General features: G+C 38.3%; 1 protein-coding gene across 1 annotated transcript; it reads right to left on the reverse strand.

Moving 5' to 3' along the window:
* Positions 1 to 6,554: 6,554 nt before the first annotated feature.
* Positions 6,555 to 11,694, reverse strand: LOC142225004 (uncharacterized). Its single transcript, XM_075294780.1, has 2 exons — positions 7,556 to 11,694; positions 6,555 to 7,512 (listed from the first exon to the last, which is right to left on the reverse strand). Exons 1-2 carry the CDS (start codon positions 11,692 to 11,694, stop codon positions 6,555 to 6,557), a joined length of 5,097 nt encoding a protein of 1,698 aa, XP_075150895.1.
* Positions 11,695 to 24,228: the final 12,534 nt, after the last annotated feature.

Consider the following 24,228-nt stretch of genomic DNA (forward strand, 5'->3'; position numbering starts at 1 on the left):
GGCAGCTATATCTACATCTGAACCGATTTTTTCCAAAATCAATAGGGATCGTCTTTGTGCCGAAACAGGACCCTATACCAAATTTTAGGACAATCGGACTAAAACTGCGAGCTATACTTTGCACACAAAAATACACCAACAGACAGACAGACGGACATCGCTAAATCGTCTCAGAATTTAATTCTAAGCCGATCCGTATACTAAAAGGTTGGTCTATGATAACTCCTTCTTGGCGTTACATACAAATGTACAAACTTATTATACCCTGTACCACAGTAGTGGTGAAGGGTATAAATACGCTAACAAAAATAAAACACACATGTTCCTACGATCTCGCCCACAATTGACGACGACAACGTATTGGCGTATTTACGTCGTACGTTCAATTACATCTATTTCTAATTTTAACGCCGTACGTCGAAACGTCGCAATTGTGTTCCGGCCTTTAATTTGTCAACAGATTTAAGCCAGTGAACAATTAGTGGCGAACAATTGTGGCGAATTCCTACTAAATAAATAAAATTCCATCAATCTAAGATTTTTTTTTTGAAATAGAGTACATAAAGAGCACTGTTGGACATAAAAATACGGCACCAAAAAAAAGAGAGTGAACAAAAAGATACGAACACAAAAAGAGAACATGTTCTCTTTAAAAGAGATGTAATGGACAGCCTAAAATGCGTTCTGTCATATATTTTTTAAAACCTTTACCACGTGGCCATTTGTTGTTACACACTTTATTTATTTCAACGCTTTGCTATGATTTGTTGTTGCGTTCAAATTATGTAAGCACATATTTTGAATGCAGCAGACAGAATGTCGCCAATCGTGTTTTTCAATTTCATACATATTTGAATAAATACCCATTCTCTTGTTCTCTTTTCGTTCTTTCCAATGCTCAAAATTATTAAATTTCAATTACACATGTGATTGGATCAATCACATGTGTAATTGGAAACGGAAAAATTTTCAATCACGTTTGTAATTGAAAATTATTTCTGAATTGATTAACAAATTGATTGAATCAATTAATATTTTAATTGGAAATGTAACAAATATCAATCATTTTTTTAATTGGTTTTTATTCGGATTTGACTTAATAATTAATAATCAATCTAAGATTTTTTTTTTTTTGGAATAGAGTACATAAAGAGCACTGTTGGACATAAAAATACGGCACCAAAAAAAAAGAGAGTGAACAAAAAGATACGAACACAAAAAGAGAACATGTTCTCTTTAAAAGAGATGTAATGGACAGCCTAAAATGCGTTCTGTCATATATTTTTTAAAATTTGATTTAATAATTAATTGAATCCGTTTCCAAATTCAATTAAGTGATTAATTAAAAAAATGTTAGTGATAATTTTTGTGTGTGTATATAATAATCAAGGAAAGCTTTAAGACTTATGTTAGTGTTTGTCAACCAACCTAGTGATGCTTGTGTTAATCCTTGTAATCATCTGGTAGTACCTGAAGATAAATATCACCCAACTGGTTTAACACAGGTGTTTCTTTCATCTTTTCATAAAAGTAAAAGGAATACAGTGGTGTGTAAATCCGACAGAACTTATTGTTTTGCTAAAACAGACTACGTGAAATTGAATAATCTTTTATATTCTGTAAACTGGGATGATATTTTAAATTCTATTAACCTTGATGTAATACTTCAAAAATGTTACAACACTATATTTAAATGTTTTTCTGAATCAGTTCCATTGAAGCCAAGATTAAGTACAGTTGGTCCTCCTTGGAATACTCCAAAGCTTTCGAAATTGAAAAATAAGAAAAATAAGCTGTTAAAGAAATATAAGAGAACTGGATCTGCAGTCAACTTTTTCTTATATACAATCTCAAGGTCCGAATACAATAATGAGAATAAACTTGTCTATCGTAATTATTTAACTTCTCTCAAACAACAGTTAAAGCATAATCTCAAAATGTTCTATAAATTTGTAAATTCGAAAAGAAGATGTTATACCCTGCCTAATTTTTTTAAACATGGCTCCTCTTTGGCTGATGGATGTGAAGAAATTAGCAATTTGTTTGCAGATTTTTTCTTATAGACATATTCTGATCCAAGGCCGTAGCCAGGATTTTAATTCGGGAGGGGTTCAACTTAAAAAAAAATATTCACATAATCTCATGTGTAGAAAATTTTATTTATGCATAAGTATGTATACAATATTTTTATAATATTAAATTGAGCCGACGGGCTTTTTGGGCAGCAAATAAATCAATTACTTCTTCAGTCGGCACATTTATTCGGCGATGAACCGACATTAATGCCAATCCATTGAGTCTATTCTCGCTAGTCGAATTTCTAAGATACGTCTTTAATCTCTTCATTGTTGAAAATGAAAGTTCGGATGAGTACGTAGTAACTGCAGGGATGGAAAATGCAGTACTATAGTACTTTTTTCAATACTTTTTCACCCCGGTCAGTACCGTAGTACCCCCGCGAATGATTTAGTACATTTTGTGTAGACATTTTTGAGTCGATATCAGATTCATGGTACAATAGCTTTGACAAAATATTTTAATATTTTGAGAAAGTCTTTATCAATCTTATTTGCTAATAGTCTCTTACAAATATGGCAAAACAGACATGTTCATGTGGGAAGAAAATCTCGATTTTGTAAAAGACATAGTCAAAAACAGGATTTTATTGAACTTCAAGAATGTTTTAGTTGAAAAAAGAATGCGATTCTATATTATCGATTTTTTTATTTCGGTAGAAAATGTCAAAATTTTATTTCTATAGAAAATTTTTGCAAAATTTTATTTCTATAGAAAATTTTGTCAAAATTTTATTTCAATTGAAAATTTTGTACAAATTTTATTTCTATAGGAAATTTTTGCAAAATTTTATTTCTATAGAAAAAATTTTGCAACATTTTTTATCTACAGATTTTTTTTGCAAAATTTTATTTCTACAGAAAATTTTTGCAAAATTTTATTTATATAGAAAATTTTGTCAAAATTTTATTTTCTTTAAAATTTAGTCTCTTGACAATAATTTTCCAGTGAAATTTTTGTGAAATTTAGTAAAAAGTACCTTTCCGCTCAAAAAATACCTTTTTTGTACTTTCTTAAAAATTGTATTTTCCATCCCTGAGTAACTGGCAAAGTGACCAAAATTTTTAAAAGAATATGCACGTTTGGAAATATCTTTTTATTGCACTCTCCAAGTGCTTCCATCGCTGAATTAGGCAGGTTCTTTTCGCAGGGTTTGCGCCATTTCTTTACACATGTGTGTTTGGCTGTTTCGTTGTTGTTGCTATGGCCAAACAATGCAAGTCATGTTCACAAAAAGAACAACAAACACAAATAAAAAGCAGAAAGACATTTTCCAAAAATGAAATGTGGTGCGAGAACAAAAACAATTTGTTTTTTTCGACCGTCGTTTGACGGGCTTTTCAACTAGTATTCTATGATTTGTGCAAGTTTTATAGGTAAGCGTTTTTCAAAATAAAACCTTACACTGAAAAAACAGTGAACCCACCAGGAAGAAAACTTTCGGTTAATTTTTGAAAATTTTTAATATTTGTAGAAAATTTTAACTAAACAGTATTACAAACGTTGGCATCACGCCGATGTCATAAAAAATAAGTAAATATTTTTCGACAAATTCAAGAAAATTTATTAGACATAACTAAGTTTTTTCACTTGTTAAAGAAAATTTTGTAGTTTGAAGGAAAAACTTGGAGTTCAAAATTGCAAGAATGTCTTTAGTGACATACGAAGTTCATGATGGACGCATTTTTGGTAAAATTTACAAATTGAAAGAAATTCTGAACTATTTTGTGGAAGACACGAATTTAGTTCATCTTTATGCTTTATTTGAGTATATTTTTTGCTTGGTTTTAGTTAATTTAACTAACGTACACAAAAAATTATTAGAGTAAATGAAACTTTCTCCAAACATAATAATTCCATGAACTAACATAAAGTTAAATTGGCTTTAGTGAAATAGAGAGTTCACTTTTTTTTTTTTGAGTGTAAGCTTTTCTTCAACATCTTCGATAAGATTTTTCTATGCAGCTAAAAATATATATTTATTTATATAAAAATATTCATTCATTTCGGGGGGGGTTTGATCCCCCTCATCCCCCCCCCCTGAATACGGCCTTGTTCTGATCAGGTATATGACACGAGTTCTGATTACCCGTTTGAGATTCTTCAATCCTCCACCATAAATGTTTCCAAATTATCAGTTGAGACCAGGGATCCGGAGCGTGGAGCGGAGCGGAGCGGAGCAAGCCCTTTTTTGCCGGAGCGGGAGCGGAGCGGGAGTGGCATTTCTAAAATCCGTAGCGGAGCGGTTTCCAAATGAAAAACCGCTCCGCTCCGAATAAAATATTACTTGAATGAAATGTGTAAATTTGAAATTACACTGTGTAGGTAATTTCAAATTTAGCTAGTACTTAGCGTAGTGTGAGTAAACGTTTAAAATGTACGATATGTATTTTTGTACGTACGTACATTGGGGAAAACACAACGTGTTTTTTTAGTAATTGTTTTCAAAAACGGCAAATGTCAAAATATTAAACGATCTTATTTATATTTAATTTTTTAGTTTTCTACACTGAAAACAAGTATATACGGCCGTAAGTTCGGCCAGGACGAAGCTTATGTACCCTCCATTATGGATTGCGTAGAAACTTCTTCTAAACACTGCCATCCAGAATCGAATTACTTAAGTTGCGGTAACGCTTGCCGATGGCAAGGCATCTTAAAACCTCCTAACACCATCTTCTAAATTGTATGTAAGTCCATACGTGATATATATTAAATCAAAAAAGATCGATCCAATACGTATATAATTCAGTTTGACAAAGTGGACATAAAAATTTTGACAAATTTTTCTACAGAAATAAAATTTTAACAAAATTTTCTATAGAAATAAAATTTTCACAAAATTTTCTATAGAAATAAAAATTTTGACAAAATTTTCTATAGAAAGAAAATTTTGACAAAAATTTCTGCAGCAATAAAATTTTAACAAAATTTTCTATAGAAATAAACTTTTGACAAAATTTTCTATAGAAATAAAATCTTGGTAGATTATTTTTGGTTCGAGTGGCAACCATGATTATGAACCGAATAAAATTTGAACAAAATTTTCTATAGAAATAAAATTTTGACAAAATTTTCTATAGAAATAAAATTCTGACAATGATGAAAATTTTATTATGAACCGAATAAAATTTTAACAAAATTTTCTCTAGAAATAAAATTTTGACAAAATTTTCTATAGAAATAAAATTTTGGTAGATTATTTTTGGCTCTAGTGGCAACCATGATTATGAACCGTGTTTAGAAATTTATTCTCTTGATTAAAAACCAATAGAATAATTAAAAGAAAAGGTTCAATTTAAAACAACACAAAGTATCAAATAAATTTTATTTCGCTGAAATAAATGTTTAGAATTATTAGAATACTTAATGTGGATGCTTTGCTGGTCCAAAGAAAAAGAGATCGATTTAATTGAAATCCATTGCCAGCAAGCTTTGGTTTCTATTGCTCAAATGTTCAAACAATCAAACAGGTTTGATCAAACCATCGGGCAATTGTTGCTGCAACCAAAGACAATAAACTCTAGGAAGATAGGTAATTGGCTACTGAGGAGATCAAACCATTTACCGTGTTAGTTTCATACTCGAACCAAACGCGTATACGACAAGTATTGACATAGCATTAAAATGCAAATAAAAAGAAATTTAGTGTACGAAATAAATTTCCTTAAACGGGAAAATGTAATTTTTTTGTTGTTGCCTAAAATTCAACATTGTTTCATTAAGAAAATTAAGTTTTTCGTTTAAAAAATAAAAACGAAAAACAAATAAAAAAACTACAAACATGTATGGAACTAACATGGCAAATGCAACATTTGGTATGACGCAAGCCAATTTCCTATCTTCCTCAAGTTTATTGTCTTTGGCTGCAACGATTGGTGCACCCACGCAAATATGTAGGTAATTAGGTGTGTGTATGTTTATCAATGGTAAGTCTTACCATTGATAAACATACAGCGCGGTATCGATTGATTGAACATTTGTAATTCATTCATACTCATCTACATCCTAATATTCTGCATTCCCAAGTAGATTGGAATTTAATGTGCAAAGTTGGGAATATTAAAAAAAAAACAAATAGGGAACAGAAAAGTGGTGGCGAAGGTAGTTGAGTATGAATGAAATGCAAATAGTGTAGATCATTTTAATAGGTACATTGTAGTAATTAACAATTATATAGAATGAATAATGAAATATAATGAAAAGTTTTAAATTTAGTACTAATAAATAAAATTGTATAAATTGAATGTTTGAATGGTGATGATGGTTTATGAGTGATGATTAATGATTTGCCAACATTCTCCCCCCTAAGGACGCAGTTCTTGAACCAGTATAAAGGATAAAATAGGATGGCCTATCGTTGGGAGAATTTTAGTTGAGGTTTTCCTCCGCTATGCTCCGACTCACAGCGTATTAACTAGGCCCCATCCATATTTTATCCTCATGAGTGAGTGGTGACCAAAGAGGTGAGTAGTATATTACTGGAGATTACTGGTTTCCGTATTACTGGACTTAATGTCGTTTTGTGCCGTATTTTCTGGAAGTAAACATATTTTAGATATTGGTCTTTTTATTATTTTGTTTTTTAAAAGAACTGATACCACCCTTATAAGGCCATCAGGACCTGGATGAACATTCTCCACGCGACCAAGCAACCATTGTCCTGGACCACAGCGATCATCGACAACAAGAACAAGATCGCCGATTTTGGGTTCATTTTCGCTTTTAAGCCATTTAGGGCGAGCTTGGAGGCGATTCAAATATTCATTTCGCCATCGTTTCCAGAAATGTTGTTTTAGCTTCTCCACAGTTTTCCATCGGCTCAGCAAGTCGGGTTTTGTATCCAGCAAACATTCGTCTTGTAGACATGTCGTCGGTTCACCTACTAAAAAATGCGCTGGGGTGAGCGCTTCAAAGCTAGAAGGATCGGGCGACAAAGGACATAATGGGCAAGAATTTAAACAACTCTCGATTTGACAAAGAAGTGTTCCCAACTCCTCGAAATTCAAAATTCGGTCATTTATTACACGTTTCAAATGAAATTTAACCGACTTCACACCTGCTTCCCAAAGACCACCAAAATTGGGGGAAGCAGGAGGAATAAAATGCCAAGTGGTACATTTAAGATTCAGAGCATGGCGAAGCTCTTCAGGCAGGGATTTCTGATTTTTGTTATGTAGAACCTGTAGTTCTTTTGAGGCCCCAACAAAGTTGGTGCCGCAATCGGAATAAAGATCACTACATTGGCCTCGACGGGATACAAACCGTTTAAAAGCGGCTAGAAAAGCACTAGTAGTTAGATTTGAAACCGCCTCTAAATGTATGGCTTTGGTCACCATACACACAAATAAACATATGTATCCTTTCGAGACAACAGCAGAACGTAAAGATGACATTTTAATTGATATAGGGCCGGCATAGTCGACACCACTGTGTCTGAAGGGGCGTGTTATGTTTAACCTAGCCCGAGGTAAATTACCCATTATCTGCTTGGAAGTCCTTGCCATATATCGAAAGCAATGTGACGCCGCCATGCAAAGTATTTTCGTGTGCATCCAGTATAATTAGAGTGGACAATGGGTTGGATTTGGCCAAAATACAAGGATGTTTCAAATCGTATGGATAATTGGAGTCATGTAGACGTCCTCCAACACGAATTATGCCATTGTCATCTAAAAATGGCATAAGCTTCAAAATGGGGCTATGGGTGATTATTTGGTCAGACGAAAGTCTTGACATTTCTTCAGGAAAATCTATTTCCTGAGATAATTTCACCAATATACTCATGGCCCTATTGACATCACCAACCGATAAAGAGCCGGTGACCCTATGTTTAGAATCTTTGCAATTGTGACAAAAGCGTAGGCATAATGCAATTACACGTAGTAAAGTATGGAGTTTCGAGAATTTTGTGAGTATCTCAGGGTATGACTTTCTAGATGCAGAATTAACACAAACTCTTGCACATCTTTTCTCCTCCGATGTGTTCAGATTCGGGAGGTTTTGTGGCCATGAAGACTTGGACTTATATAGAAAAGATGGGCCGTACCACCAAACCTGATTCTCAATTAATTCCTCTGCTAGAACACCTCTAGATGCACAGTCAGCAGGGTTCAACGCAGATGGAACATATCTCCATTGAATTGGGTTGGTCATGCGCTGTAGGTCAGCTACACGATTAGCTACGTAAACTGTCCAATTCGAAGGAGTTTTACGGACCCAGCTCAAAACTGTGGAACTGTCACTCCAATAGAAAATACCGTCCACATTCAAATCTACTAGAGACTCTTTTATCTTCTGTGTCAATTTAGCTCCAAGAACAGCAGCGCAGAGCTCTAATCTTGGAATGGAAACGGTTTTTATTGGTGACACTTTCGATTTAGCTTGGAGCATATTAATGAAAATATCATTGACTGTCGTGATTCGTATATAAACTACTGCAGCATATGCAGTAGTAGAAGCATCGCAGAAGCAATGCAATTCTGTCTGAGAAGTACGGCACCACTGCAACCATCTGGGGATACTCAAATTGGACAATTTGGATAAGGAGTGTCTATGCCTAAGCCAGCGATCCTCAATGTCCTGTGGGACTTTATCATCCCAGTCTATGCCACGTTCCCACAGTTCTTTGAATAAAGATTTGGCTACAACGGTGGTTGGTGTTAACCAACCCAACGGGTCATAAAGTCGTGCGGATTCGGACAGAATTTTTCGTTTGGAAATAATTGGATTTTCATCCAGATTCACTCTAAAAGAAAAAGTGTCACTATTTGTGTTCCACTCAATGCCAAGAGTCCTAACGACATTATCTCTGTCAAAATTCAATGTCACCGATGACTCTCTATGTCCTTCTGGTATTTTGCGCAAAAGTTCTTTGGAGTTTGTAATCCATTTACGCAGATTACAACCTCCCTTATTCAAGAGGGTGCATAAATCATTGTACAATGGAATTGCATTCTCCAAGCAATCAGAACCAGAAATTATATCATCAACATAAGAGTCATGTACAAGAACTTGAGCTGCCTCGGAAAATTCGTGGCCAAAATCATGAGCTAATTGTCGCAGTACACGTATAGCCAGGTAAGGGGACGAAGATGTACCATACGTTACAGTATTAAGTTCGTAAATCGAAATTTCATCAAATGGATCATGACGCCACAAAATTTGCTGAAATTTCCTATGCTCCGGACAGACATCTATTTGTCGAAACATTTTCTCTATGTCTGCGCCGAATGCTATTTTGTGACGTCTCCACCTGGTCAATATACTTGGGAGGTCATTTTGAAGGGCAGGTCCAGGTGCGAGCTCTTCGTTCAAAGACGTGAAGTCTTTTAAGTGGCTACTGCCATCAAAAACCACTCGCAATTTCGTCGTGGTACTGTTTTCCTTCAAAACTCCGTGATGTGGAAGAAAGTACGAATTTTGCGACACATCTTTGGGGTATATACCAACTTTTGTCATGTGTCCTAAACTTTCGTATTCCCTGAGGAATCTCCTATAACTTTCGCAAAACAAAGGATTCTTGGAGAATGAAATCTCCAAATGTCTCAATCGTCTAAAAGCATTGAGGACATTATTATTAAGCACTGGGGACGAACTGTCCCTTAGGATAGATTTAAATGGTAATTTTACCACATACCGACCAGTTTCTGTCCTTGTAGTGGTTTCCTCAAATAATTTTTCGCAAGCAACTTCCTCACTTGTAAGTTTCCTCACTGAGGGAATCTCTTCTTGTTCCCAAAAGGATCTGAGGATGTTATCCAAATTCACATTATGAATATGAATTCGATGAAAAGATAATGAAGTGTTTGGACCAGAAAACACCCAACCAAAATGAGTGTTCTGAAAGAACAAATCATTATGTACAAAGGACTCGGTTGGGATTTTTATCCTTGAACAAATGTCTGCCCCAAGAAGTAAGTCGATGGAGTCAGATTGATAAAAATAAGGATCAGCTAGATTATCCATATGGATATCTGGAAGCTCAATATTCCTAGATGAAGGGTGTGGAATATATGACGATAAATTTGGAAGAACAAGGGCTGTACAAGACATTACTAGCTCTTGTTTTCTTGTGTACAAGTCAAGCTCAACAGCATATTTCGATATATTCTCACTGTCCTCCCCGATGCCAATAACTCGACATCGAGACCGTACTTTTTCAAGACCAAGAAGTTGAACAGTCGACTCAGAAATCAGACTACCTTGAGATCCTGGGTCTAATAACGCCCTCAAGGTAAATCTCCCACGACTTGTCATGACGTTCAGTCTTATGGTATAAAGCAGAACAGTATGGAATGTTTGTACACCATGCGAAGTGACTTGATCAGCAACAGAGAGTATGCCGGGTGTAGTATCTGTTCCGTTCGTAGACTCATCGGGATGTAACACCGTGTGGTGCTGCTTTTTGCATGTTATGCAACGAAATGGAGATTTGCAACTTCTTGGGTCATGCCCAACCACAAAACAATTTTGGCATGCATTTCTGCTAGTAAGAAAATTAATTTTCTTCTGAAGCGGCAATGCCAGAAATTTGAAACATTTTGCGATGTTATGAGTCTTTTCGCAAAATATGCAAAGAGAAGAATTCGATTTCGAAATTTGGCCAGAATGGCATGAAGTCTTTCGATTCTGTGAATGGGATTTACCATTCCTCTTGGTACCCGCAGTGGGCGTTTGTTTAGAAGAGGGGAACTCGTCTGTCATGGATTCTAATGTCCGGAAAGTTCTTTCCAGAAAAGAGAAAAGTTCAGAAATCGATGGTAATTCCGTAGAGGATTTTAAAGATTGCTCCCAATCTCTACGAGACTGAAGATCAAGTTTCTGAACGAGTAAATGGATTAAAATAGGATCCCACGTCCTGGTATCCAAACCCAGGTTCTGTAGAGATGATATGCACTCTTGTGCAGAATCGAGCAATGTTTTGATTGATTGGAATTCACCATTTGATTTTGGTATACCGAAAAGTTTAGAAATCAAGTTACCAACAAGCATACGTTTGTTGTGGTAACGAGATTCTAATATCTTCCATGCGGAATCATAATTTGCCTCTGTGGCAGAAATATTTCTTATGAGATTTGCAGCCTCACCACCGAGGGTGCTTCTCAAATAATAAAATTTTTGAATTTTATTTAGTGAATCATTTTGGTGGACAAGAGAGAAGTATATGTCCCGAAATGGTATCCAGTCCATATATTCTCCGGTGAATTTGGGAAGCGAGATTTTGGGAAGTTTTGAGTCACAACTCATTGTAGTATCAGAGCGACCATTATGAGCCACAAATGTGCTCGCTATCGGGGATTGTGCTAAATTTGGATCCGCATGAGAGTCAATCAATTTCCCTTTAAAGGAGAAATACATTTCCGAAAAATTAAAATAAACATCTTCACAAATATATGGAACATCGTCTACATTTATTGAGGATTCCTCAATAAGCCGCATAATTGTGTCATGCTGTGACTCAAATCTTGTGAAGATATCATCAATTCTCTGCGCCAAAGCATTAACATAACCACGTGTCCTACCCGATATTTCCCTAGCATCAAAACGAGCCTCATAGCCGGCCAACAAATTTAGCAAAGCACGTTGCTCCGAAATATAGGTCGAAATATCGCTCATGATTCACTCAATTTTCCGCAAATATCACGAAAATGATAAAAAAACAGAAAGTTCCAATAAAAATTAAACTTTCAAACACAAAAGAATGAATAAAAATTGATCCAATATCAAAACACGTGCACCGATTGAATACCAATCACTCATACCACAAAGTTTTCCAATTGAAAAACTATGAAAAGTAAATAATTTCAATAAAAATCACGAAAAAAATTAAATCCGATGGAGTTCCCGGGTTTCGGCACCAAAAATATGTTTAGAAATTTATTCTCTTGATTAAAAACCAATAGAATAATTAAAAGAAAAGGTTCAATTTAAAACAACACAAAGTATCAAATAAATTTTATTTCGCTGAAATAAATGTTTAGAATTATTAGAATACTTAATGTGGATGCTTTGCTGGTCCAAAGAAAAAGAGATCGATTTAATTGAAATCCATTGCCAGCAAGCTTTGGTTTCTATTGCTCAAATGTTCAAACAATCAAACAGGTTTGATCAAACCATCGGGCAATTGTTGCTGCAACGATTGGTGCACCCACGCAAATATGTAGGTAATTAGGTGTGTGTATGTTTATCAATGGTAAGTCTTACCATTGATAAACATACAGCGCGGTATCGATTGATTGAACATTTGTAATTCATTCATACTCATCTACATCCTAATATTCTGCATTCCCAAGTAGATTGGAATTTAATGTGCAAAGTTGGGAATATTAAAAAAAAAACAAATAGGGAACAGAAAAGTGGTGGCGAAGGTAGTTGAGTATGAATGAAATGCAAATAGTGTAGATCATTTTAATAGGTACATTGTAGTAATTAACAATTATATAGAATGAATAATGAAATATAATGAAAAGTTTTAAATTTAGTACTAATAAATAAAATTGTATAAATTGAATGTTTGAATGGTGATGATGGTTTATGAGTGATGATTAATGATTTGCCAACAAACCGATAAGGACCAATTTTTGTGTGATTGGACCAATTTTGGTATGGTTGTTAGCGACCATATACTAACACCACGTTCCTAATTTGAACCGGATCGGATGAATTTTGCTCCTCCAAGAGGCTCCTGAGGTCAAATCTGGAGAACGTTTTATATGGGGGCTATATATAATTATGGACCGATATGGACCAATTCTGCCACGGTTGTTAAAGATCATATACTAACACCATGTTCCAAATTACAACCGGATTGGATGAAATTTGCTTCTCTTGGAGACTTCGCAAGCCAAATCTGGGGATCGGTTTATATGGGGGTTATATATAATTATGAACCGATGTGGACCAATTTTTGCATGGTTGTTAGAGACCATATACCAATATCATGTACCAAATTTCAGGCGGATCGGATGAAATATGCTTCTGTTAGAGGCTCTACAAGCCAAATCTGAGGGTCCCTTTATATGGGGGCTATACGTAAAAGTGGACCGATATGGCCCATTTTCAATACCATCCGACCTACATCGATAACAACTACTTGTGCAAAGTTTCAAGTCGATAGCTTGTTTCGTTCGGAAGTTAGCGTGATTTCAACAGACGGACGGACGGACGGACATGCTTAGATCGACTCAGAATTTCACCACGACCCAGAATATATATACTTTATGGGGTTTGCCTCAGTTGCTAAAGATAGCCTTGTGATGGCTATCATTAATAAAGGAGCATTGGACGGTATGGTTCCAAAGCAAAAATGGGGGGAAATTGAGAATGCTCTATCTGTCGTCTACTCACAGGTACTGGAAAAGTTTCCCGGCCCAGATCCTCGACACCAAGAGGCTGGTTGGTATCAAGGACGATTTAAGCTAGTCGCATTTGAGGACCAGAGGTCTATAGAATGTTTTAAAGCTGCTCTGATACTAATTGGTGAAGTTTGGGAAGGAGCTGCTCTAGAGTTAGTCGAGAAGAAAGACATACCGGCTAGACCTAGAGCACATGCCTGGATACCTGCAAACCCTTCTGACCCTGAATCTATTTTAAATAGACTGAAACGATGCAATCCAGATCTTCCAACAGCTGATTGGAAGGTTGGCCGTTTGGATGAAGTGGATGGACCAAGACGGCATGCAGTGTTTATATTGAACACTCAGTCTTTGCCACATCTAGCAAAGTCCCAGGGCCGTGTATGTTATGGCTTTCATTATATCCAAATGAAGGTGTATAAAAACGATCAGCTAAAGGATTCAGAAATGGACAAGCCTCTGTCTGAATCAGAAGTAAGCGGATCCTCTTGCGAAGTCGAGGGAAATACCAAAGTTGAAGACATGGATAGATACCGTATGCGTGAGGAGGCTTCTATTGCCTCAGAACTCACCAAAGTCGAACCTATGGTTATTGCGAGAGTCACCGATATCTCTGAAGAGGACATTCTTGATGACTCGATCGAAGCGGCTGATGTGACGGTTGTTGAAAATCTCGATGGTCCTACGGATCCTCCAGATAAATCTTCATCATTGTAAGGCTGCATGTGCTGCCTTAAAAGTTCTCCTGATGAAAGGGGACATAGATATAGTTCTTATTCAAGAACCATATGTTTACAAAAACAAAATATGTGAATTAAGTACTCCGGGGTTCAAACTATTGCAGTATACTGGTAATGATGTAAATCGAGCCTGTATAATTGCTAAAAACGAGCTCAATTTGTTTCTGCTTCCCTCAATGTGCAATACAGACACTGTCGTTGCAAGTTTAGAAATAGCCAAATGCAAATATTGGGTATCTTCGGTCTACATGGGACATGACAGGGAGATGCCTCCATATGCCGTTAAGACCTTAGTGGAGGAGTCACTGAAAACAAAGGCGAAACTCATTATGGGATGCGATGCGAATGCACATCATAGTATATGGGGAAGTAGTGATACTAATGCAAGGGGAGAGTCGCTAATAGAGTTTATTTTGCGTACTAATCTGGTAGTTTGCAACAAGGGAGATGTCCCAACCTTTGTCACTAAAAACAGGCAAGAGGTTTTGGACATCACCTTGGCCTCGCAAGAACTAAATGAAATGATATCTGAGTGGCAGGTTTTAAGTGAACACAGCTTCTCAGATCATCGCTACATCAGTTTCAAATTTGATGTTCATATCACCAAGATCATATTTCCGCCAAATGTTAGGAAAGCTGACTGGAATAGGTATAGGGAATCGTTCAATATGATGATACCGGAAATAACAGAGACAAATATGAGAAATGTGCAAGATATCGAACACGCAGTGGAGCGGATTACTAAGGCCTTCAACATCTCACTGAAAGCTGCATGCCCTAGAGGAAAGCCAAGGGGGAAACATCGACCACCATGGTGGTCTACGGAATTAAGTAATATGAGGAAATCCTGCAGGAAGCTCTTTAACAAGGCAAAGTCCACCAGAGCCCCTGAGGACTGGGACGCTTACAAGAAGAATCTGAGAGGATACAAGCGAGAACTGAGAAAGGCTCAGCATAACTCTTGGAATGCTTACTGCAGCAGTATTGAGAATACGTCCGAGGCTTCCAGACTACGGAAGGTTCTAGCATCCACCAACTCCGCTCCAGGTTTCATTAAAACATCGGAGGGCAATTGGACAACGTCCAGTAAGGAGACGCTGGAGGTACTATTGGACACACATTTTCCTGGAAATCAGACGGTTGAACCATGTACTGGCGGTGCCACAGTTGCTCAGCGGTCGTTTCCTGTCGAGGAAATTGTATCGGAAACTAGAATAAGATGGGCGCTAAATAGCTTTGGACCATTCAAATCCCCTGGACCTGATGGAATTACTCCGGCGGAGTTACAAGCTGTAACTGACAAAATTATCCCCTGGTTGTCGGTGATATATAAAGGATGTATCAACTTATCATATATCCCAGGAAAGTGGAGGGAAACAAAAGTCGTTTTCATACCTAAAGCGGGAAAAGCCTCTCACTCGAGGGCGAAGGATTTCCGACCAATCAGCTTATCCTCATTCCTACTTAAGACTCTGGAGAGGATGATAGATATTTATCTTAGAACTAGCATCGATTCAAGTTTGTTCTCGAAACGACAGCATGCATACTCGAAGGGCAGGTCTACTGAGACCGCACTACATGAACTAGTCAGCTTTATTGAAAGCTCACTATCTGTCAAAGAATACACAATCGTGGCGTTTCTAGACATCGAAGGGGCGTTCAATAATGTCCATCCGAGCTCGATATTAAATGGACTGACAACTCTGAATGTTGATCCATGTATACTCAGGCTGTTAGACGAACTGCTAATGAAGAGACGTATTTCAGCCACACTAGGACAAGCAAACATACAAAGGTATGTGAACAGAGGCACTCCCCAAGGAGGAGTCCTATCACCTCTTCTTTGGAATGTTGCTTTAAATAGCCTTCTGGTTACTCTAGAAAAAGAAAGGATAAAAGTGGTGGCATACGCAGATGATGTGGCTCTGGCAGTCATGGGAAAATTCCCATCCACAATCAGAGATATTATTCAGAGGGCCCTCCGGATGACTGAGAAATGGGCGAAAGACAATGGTCTTGGGGTAAATCCTGCAAAGACAGAATTAGTCATGTACTGCAACGATCGCAAAACTCCCACGGTTAGGCCTATTTCCTTAGGGGGTATTGAAATTCCCTTTGGTGAATGTGCAAAATACCTTGGCGTTATTTTGGACAGGAAGCTGAACTTTAAGCTTAATATTGAAGAAAGGGCGAGAAAGGCAACTGTAGCTTTGTACTCGTGCAAAAAGGCAATAGGAAAAAAGTGGGGACTGAAACCAAAAATTGTGCATTGGCTATACACGGCAGTGGTTAGACCTATAATGCTATATGGTGTTGTAGTCTGGTGGCCGGCACTTCAGAAACCGACTTGTTTAGATAAAGTTCAGCGTATGGCGTGTTTGTGTATTTCAGGCGCATTCAGCAAGACAGGAACAAATTCCCTTAATGTCGTGCTGCATCTATTGCCTTTAGACATTTTGGCCAAACAGTCAGCTGCAACAACGGCTGTGCGGTTGCGCGAACTATCGCTGTGGTCGGAAAAAGGTTACGGTCACAGTTCTGTCCTCAAAACAATGCCAGATGTGCCTAACGTAGTGGATTACACTTTGGCGAGTCCACTTTTCGACAAAAAGTTTGAGACTCTAATCCCCAACAGTGAGGCGTGGTGCACACAGACCCCGGGGAATAAAGAATATATAGATTTCTACACTGATGGCTCCAAATTGGATGGACAAGTGGGGTTCGGAGTATATTCTAATGATCTGGAACTTCGAATAGCGAAAAGATTACCTAATCACTGTAGTGTTTTTCAGGCTGAAATATTAGCAATAAGAGAGGTGGCGAATTGGCTGAGAAGTAATGTTCCAAAAAATGTGGGCATTAATATATACTCAGACAGTCAACCTGCAATAAAATCCTTGGACTCTGTGTTCCTCAACTCGAAAACGGCCATCGACTGCCGCAAATCTCTCAATGAGATGGCTGAGCAGTACAATATTCACCTAATATGGGTGCCTGGCCATAGGAACATACCGGGGAACTGCGAAGCGGATGAGTTGGCAAGGCTAGGGACTACCTTACATATTCCAGGGGAACTAGAATTTGTTGGTATGCCCCTAGCTACCTGCAAGCTCATGCTGCGTGAGAAGGCTGTTATGATGGCAAATGTTCGATGGGAGAATTGCAAGGGTTGTAACGACACCAAGCAAATATGGCCCCATATCAACTTAAACCGCACACTAGATATGCTAATGTTCTCGAGACGTCAGATATCACTCCTGATATCTGCTATAACGGGTCGCTGCCTGATAGGCGATTTTGCAAAAACTATTGGCGCGAAGTATAATGACTATTGTATGAGCTGTCATGATGCGGAGGAAAAAGAATCAATTAAACACCTCTTGTGTGAGTGTCCTGCATTTTGTGTAAAGCGCAAGCAACTTTTAGGAGCATATAGCTTCAGATTACTGGCGGATCTGGAAAACGTTAACTTAAGCAGTTTGCTACTGTTTTTGGAACAATCTGCTTGGTTCAACAAAGAAAAATAATCAAGAAGGTTCAGCGGTTAAAACTAGAAGTGCCCATATGTAATAGGTACTTTTAGTTAATGTGGTATCACAATGGACTGAATAGTCTAAGTGAGCCTGAATCTTAATCGGGCTGCCACTTTAACCTATGGGGTCTTAGAGCAATATTGTTCTTCAACCGTCGAACTGAACGGACGTGTTTTTTAATAGCGGAGTATTTCATCGTAATAAGTACTTATTACGAATTTCACGTGTGGTGGAAATAATAAACCACCATGCAGCGAAATTCAAAGTCATCCACTGGGTTGCTAACTTCAGGGCCCAGTGGACGGGTAACGACTGAAGTTATAAATTTGGGCATCGACCAAGAGTCAGGCCCAATTAGTCGACCTGTAGACGGGTCGACTGGCGGTGACACTTTGGCAAGTCGAACCTTTTCTAAGGTGACGACATCAAAAGGAGGCAATCCCTCTCGAAAGAGATTCAAGGAACGAAGAAATGCTTTGTTTATCCTAAAGAAATTAGGATCAGTCGACCCAAGCACGTTGTCGGCTAAGCAAAGCGATTCCTTAAAATGGGCTCAAGGAATTCTTGAAGCTGGAAAAAGGGAACGATCACCGGACGAGCTGCCATCCTCTAAACGGGATCAAAGATCGTTTGCCTCAGTTGCAAAAGACAGCCTTGTGATGGCTATTATTAATAAAGGAGCATTGGACGGTATGATTCCAAGGCAAAAATGGGGGGAAATTGAGAACGCGATGTCTGGTGTCTACTCAGAGGTGCGAAAAAAGTTTCCCGGACCAAGTCCTCGACGGCAAGATGCTGGATGGTATCAAGGACGATATAAGTTAATAGCTTTTGCAGACCAGAGGTCTATGGATTGCTTTAAAGCTGCATTGATGCTAATTGGTGAAGTTTGGGAAGGAGCCGCTTTGGAGTTAGTCGATAAAAAAGACATACCGGCTAAACCTAGAGCACATGCATGGATACCGGCAAACCCTCCTGATCCTGAGTCAATACTAGAGAGACTAAAAGAATGTAACCCAGATCTTCCAACCGCCGATTGGAAGGTTGGTCGTTTGGATGAGGTGGATGGACCAAGACGACATGCGGTGTTTATATTAAACATAGAGTCGCTGCCACATCTAGCCCAGACCCAAGGACGCGTAAGTTATGGCTTTCATGATATCCATATGAAGGTATACAAAAGCGATCAGCCAAAGGATTCCGAAACGGACAAGCCTCCGGTAGAGTCAGCAGTGGAAAAATCTCCTAGCGAAGCCGGAGGAGACATAAAACCTGCAGACTATGGCGAAAATCATATGAGGGAAGTTTCTACAGGCTCAAGCCTCACCAAAACTGAACCGCGGATTGTTGCGAGAGTCACCGAGATCTGTGAAGAGGAAGCCCTTGATGACTCAATTGAAGCGGCTGATGTGACGGTGGTTGAAAATTTGGATGGTTCTACGGTTCCTCCAGATAAATCTTCACCATTGTAAGGCCGCTTGTGCTGCCTTAAAAGTTCTCCTGATGAAAGGAGACATAGATATAGTTCTTATTCAAGAACCATACATATATAAGAACAAGATCTGTGAATTAAGCACTCCGGGTTTCAAACTTTTGCATAATACCGGTACCGATATAAATCGAGCATGTATAATTGTTAAAAACGAACTAAACTTGTTTCTGCTTCCTTCATTGAGCAATGCAGACACTGTCGTAGCCAGTCTAGAGATATCCACATGCAAATATTGGGTATCTTCGGTCTACATGGGACATGATAGGGAGATGCCACCCTGTGCCGTTAAGACCTTAGTTGAGGAGTCACTAAAAACAAAGACAAAACTCATTATGGGATGCGATGCAAATGCACATCATAGTATTTGGGGAAGTAGTGATACTAATGCAAGGGGAGAGTCGCTAATAGAGTTTATTTTGCGTACTAACCTGGTAGTTTGCAATAAGGGAGATGCACCAACCTTCGTCACCAGGAACAGACAAGAGGTTTTGGACGTAACGTTGACCTCTCCGGAACTGAATGATAAGATATCTGATTGGCAAGTTTTGAGGGAACATAGCTTCTCAGATCATCGCTACATCAGTTTCAGATTGGCTGTTCGTACTTCAAAGACCATATTTCCGCCAAATGTTAGGAAAGCTGATTGGAATAGGTATAGGGAATCGTTTAATTCGATGATACCGGAAATTCCGGAGACAAATATGAGCACTGTGCAAGATATCGAACACGCAGTGGAGCGGATTACTAAGGCCTTCAACATTTCACTGAAAGCTGCTTGCCCTAGAGGAAAGCCAAGGGGAAAAAATCGGCCGCCATGGTGGACTACGGAGTTAAGTAATATGAGGAAATCCTGCAGGAAGCTCTTTAACAAAGCAAAGTCCACAAGAGCTCCGGAGGATTGGGACACTTACAAGATGAATCTGAGAGAATATAAACGAGAACTGAGAAGGTCTCAACAAAACTCTTGGGATGATTACTGTAGCAGTATTGAGAATACGTCAGAGGCTTCCAGACTACGGAAGGTACTAGCATCCACTAACACCGCTCCAGGTTTCATTAAAACATCGGAGGGAAATTGGACAACGTCCAGTGAGGAGACGTTGGAGGTACTTTTGGACACACACTTCCCTGGAAATCAGACGGTTGAACCATGTTCCGGCGGTGTAACAGAGGCTCAGCGATCATCTCCTATCGAGGAAATTGTGTCGGAATCTAGAATAAAATGGGCTTTAAATAGCTTTGGACCATTCAAATCCCCCGGACCTGATGGAATTACTCCGGCGGAGTTACAGGCAGTGGCTGAAAGAATTATCCCCTGGTTGACGGTGATATATAAACGATGTGTAAACTTAGCATATATTCCAGAAAAGTGGAGGGAAACAAAAGTCGTCTTCATACCTAAAGCAGGAAAAGCCTCTCACTCGAGTGCGAAGGATTTCCGACCAATCAGCTTATCCTCATTCCTACTTAAGACCCTGGAGAGGATGATAGACATGTATCTTAGAACTAGCGTGGATTCAAGTTTGCTCTCGAAACGACAGCATGCATACTCGAAGGGCAGGTCTACTGAGACCGCATTGCATGAACTAGTCAGCTTTATTGAAAGCTCACTATCTGTCAAAGAATACACAATCGTGGCGTTTCTAGACATCGAAGGGGCGTTCAATAATGTCCATCCGAGCTCGATATTAAATGGACTGACAACTCTGAATGTTGATCCAGGTATACTTAGGCTGTTAGACGAACTTCTAATAAAGAGACGTATTTCAGCCACACTAGGGCAAGCAAACATACAAAGGTATGTGAACAGAGGCACTCCCCAAGGAGGAGTTCTATCACCTCTTCTTTGGAATGTTGCTATAAACAACCTTCTGGTTTCCCTAGAAAAAGAAAGGATAAAAGTGGTGGCATACGCAGATGATGTGGCGCTAGCAGTCAGGGGAAAATTCCCATCCACAATCAGAGATATTATACAGAGAGCTCTCCGGATGACTGAGAAATGGGCGAAAGATAATGGTCTTGGTGTAAATCCAGCAAAGACAGAACTAGTCATGTACTGCAAAGATCGTAAAACTCCCACGGTTAGGCCCATTTCCTTAGGGGGTACTGAAATTCCCTTTGGTGAGTGTGCAAAATACCTTGGCGTTATTTTGGACAGGAAGCTGAATTTTAGGCTTAATATTGAAGAGAGGGCGAGAAAAGCCACGGTAGCTTTGTACTCGTGCAAAAAGGCAATAGGGAAAAAGTGGGGACTAAAACCAAAAATTGTGCATTGGCTATACACTGCAGTAGTTAGACCTATAATGCTATATGGTGTTGTAGTCTGGTGGCCGGCACTTCAGAAACCGACTTGTTTAGATAAAGTTCAGCGTATGGCGAGCTTATGTATCTCAGGCGCATTTAGTAAGACAGGAACAGACTCCCTTAATGTCATGCTACATCTATTGCCTTTAGACATTTTGGCCAAACAGTCAGCTGCAACAACGGCTGTGCGGTTGCGCGAGCTATCGCTGTGGTCGGAAAAAATGTACGGTCATAGTTCGGTCCTCAAAATAATGCCAGATGTGCCTAACGTAGTGGATTATACCCTGGCAAAACCACTTTTCGACAAAAAGTTTGAAACTCTAATTCCCAACAGTGAGGCGTGGTGTACACAGACCCCGGGGAATAAAGAATATATAGATTTCTATACTGATGGCTCCAAATTGAATGGACAAGTGGGGTTCGGAGTATATTCTAAAGATCTGGAAATTCGAATAGCGAAAAGATTACCTAATCACTGTAGTGTTTTTCAGGCTGAAATATTAGCAATAAGAGAGGTGGCGAATTGGCTGAGAAGTAATGTTCCAACAAATATTGGCATTAATATATACTCAGACAGTCAACCTGCAATAAAATCCTTGGACTCTGTGTTCCTCAACTCGAAAACGGCCATCGACTGCCGCAAATCTCTCAATGAGATGGCTGAGCAGTACAATATTCACCTTATATGGGTGCCTGGCCATAGGAACATACCGGGGAACTGCGAAGCGGATGAGTTGGCAAGGCTAGGGACTACCTTACATATTCCAGGGGAACTGGAATTTGTTGGTATGCCCCTAGCTACCTGCAAGCTCATGCTGCGTGAGAAGGCTGTTAGGATGGCAAATGTTCGATGGGAGAATTACAAGGGTTGTAACGACACCAAGCAAATATGGCCCCATTTCAACTTAAACCGCACACTAGATATGCTAATGTTCTCGAGACGTCAGATATCACCCCTGATATCTGCTATAACGTGTCGCTGCCTGATAGGCGATTTTGCAAAAACTATTGGCGCGAAGTATAATGACTATTGTATGAGCTGTCATGATGCGGAGGAAAAAGAATCAATTAAACACCTCTTGTGTGAGTGTCCTGCATTTTGTGTAAAGCGCAAGCAACTTTTAGGAGCATATAGCTTCAGATTACTGGCGGATCTGGAAAACGTTAACTTAAGCAGTCTGCTAATGTTTTTGGAACAATCTGGTTGGTTCAACAAAGAAAAATAATCAAGAAGGTTCAGCGGTTAAAACTAGAAGTGCCCATATGTAATAGGTACTTTTAGTTAATGTGGTGTCACAATGGACTGAATAGTCTAAGTGAGCCTGAATCTTAATCGGGCTGCCACTTTAACCTAACCTAACCTAACCTAGAGCAATATTTCGATGTGTTACAAACGGAATGACAAAGTTAATATACCCCCATCCTATGATGGAGGGTATAAAAAGATCGATCCAATACGTATATAATTCAGTTTGACAAAGTAGACATAAAATTTTTACAAAATTTTCTATAGAAATAAAATTTTAACAAAATTTTCTATAGATATAAAATTTTCACAAAATTTTCTATAGAAATAAAAATTTTGACAAAATTTTCTATAGAAAGAAAATTTTGACAAAAATTTCTACAGAAATAAAATTTTAACAAAATTTTCTATAGAAATAAAATCTTGGTAGATTATTTTTGGCTCGAGTGGCAACCATGATTATGAACCGAATAAAATTTGAACAAAATTTTCTATAGAAATAAAATTTTGACAAAATTTTCTATAGAAATAAAATTCTGACAATGATGAAAATTTTATTATGAACCGAATAAAATTTTAACAAAATTTTCTCTAGAAATAAAATTTTGACAAAATTTTCTATAGAAATAAAATTTTGGTAGATTATTTTTGGCTCTAGTGGCAACCATGATTATGAACCGATATGGACCAATTTTTGTGTGATTGGACCAATTTTGGTATGGTTGTTAGCGACCATATACTAACACCACGTTCCTAATTTGAACCGGATCGGATGAATTTTGCTCCTCCAAGAGGCTCCTGAGGTCAAATCTGGAGAACGTTTTATATGGGGGCTATATATAATTATGGACCGATATGGACCAATTCTGCCACGGTTGTTAAAGATCATATACTAACACCATGTTCCAAATTACAACCGGATTGGATGAAATTTGCTTCTCTTGGAGACTTCGCAAGCCAAATCTGGGGATCGGTTTATATGGGGGTTATATACAATTATGAACCGATGTGGACCAATTTTTGCATGGTTGTTAGAGACCATATACCAATATCATGTACCAAATTTCAGGCGGATCGGATGAAATTTGCTTCTCTTTGAGGCTCCGCAACCCAAATCTGGGGATCGGTTTATATGGGGGCTATATATTATTATGGACCGATGTGGACCAATTTTCGCATGATGGTTAGAGACCATATACCAACACCATGTACCAAATTTCAGCCGGATCGGATGAAATTTGCCTCTCTTTGAGGCTTTGCAAGCCAAATCTGGAGATCGGTTTATATGGGGGCTATATATAATTATGCACCGATGTGGACCAATTTTTGCATGGTTGTTAGAGACCATATACCAACATCATGTACCAAATTTCAGCCGGATCGGATGAAATTTGCTTCTCTTTTAGGCTCCGCAAGCCAAATCTGGGGATCGGTTTATATGGGGGCTATATATAATTATGGACCGATGTGGACCAATTTG

Source organism: Haematobia irritans, chromosome 2 (genome assembly GCF_050003625.1).
Source record: "Haematobia irritans isolate KBUSLIRL chromosome 2, ASM5000362v1, whole genome shotgun sequence".
Lineage (NCBI taxonomy): Eukaryota > Metazoa > Arthropoda > Insecta > Diptera > Muscidae > Haematobia > Haematobia irritans.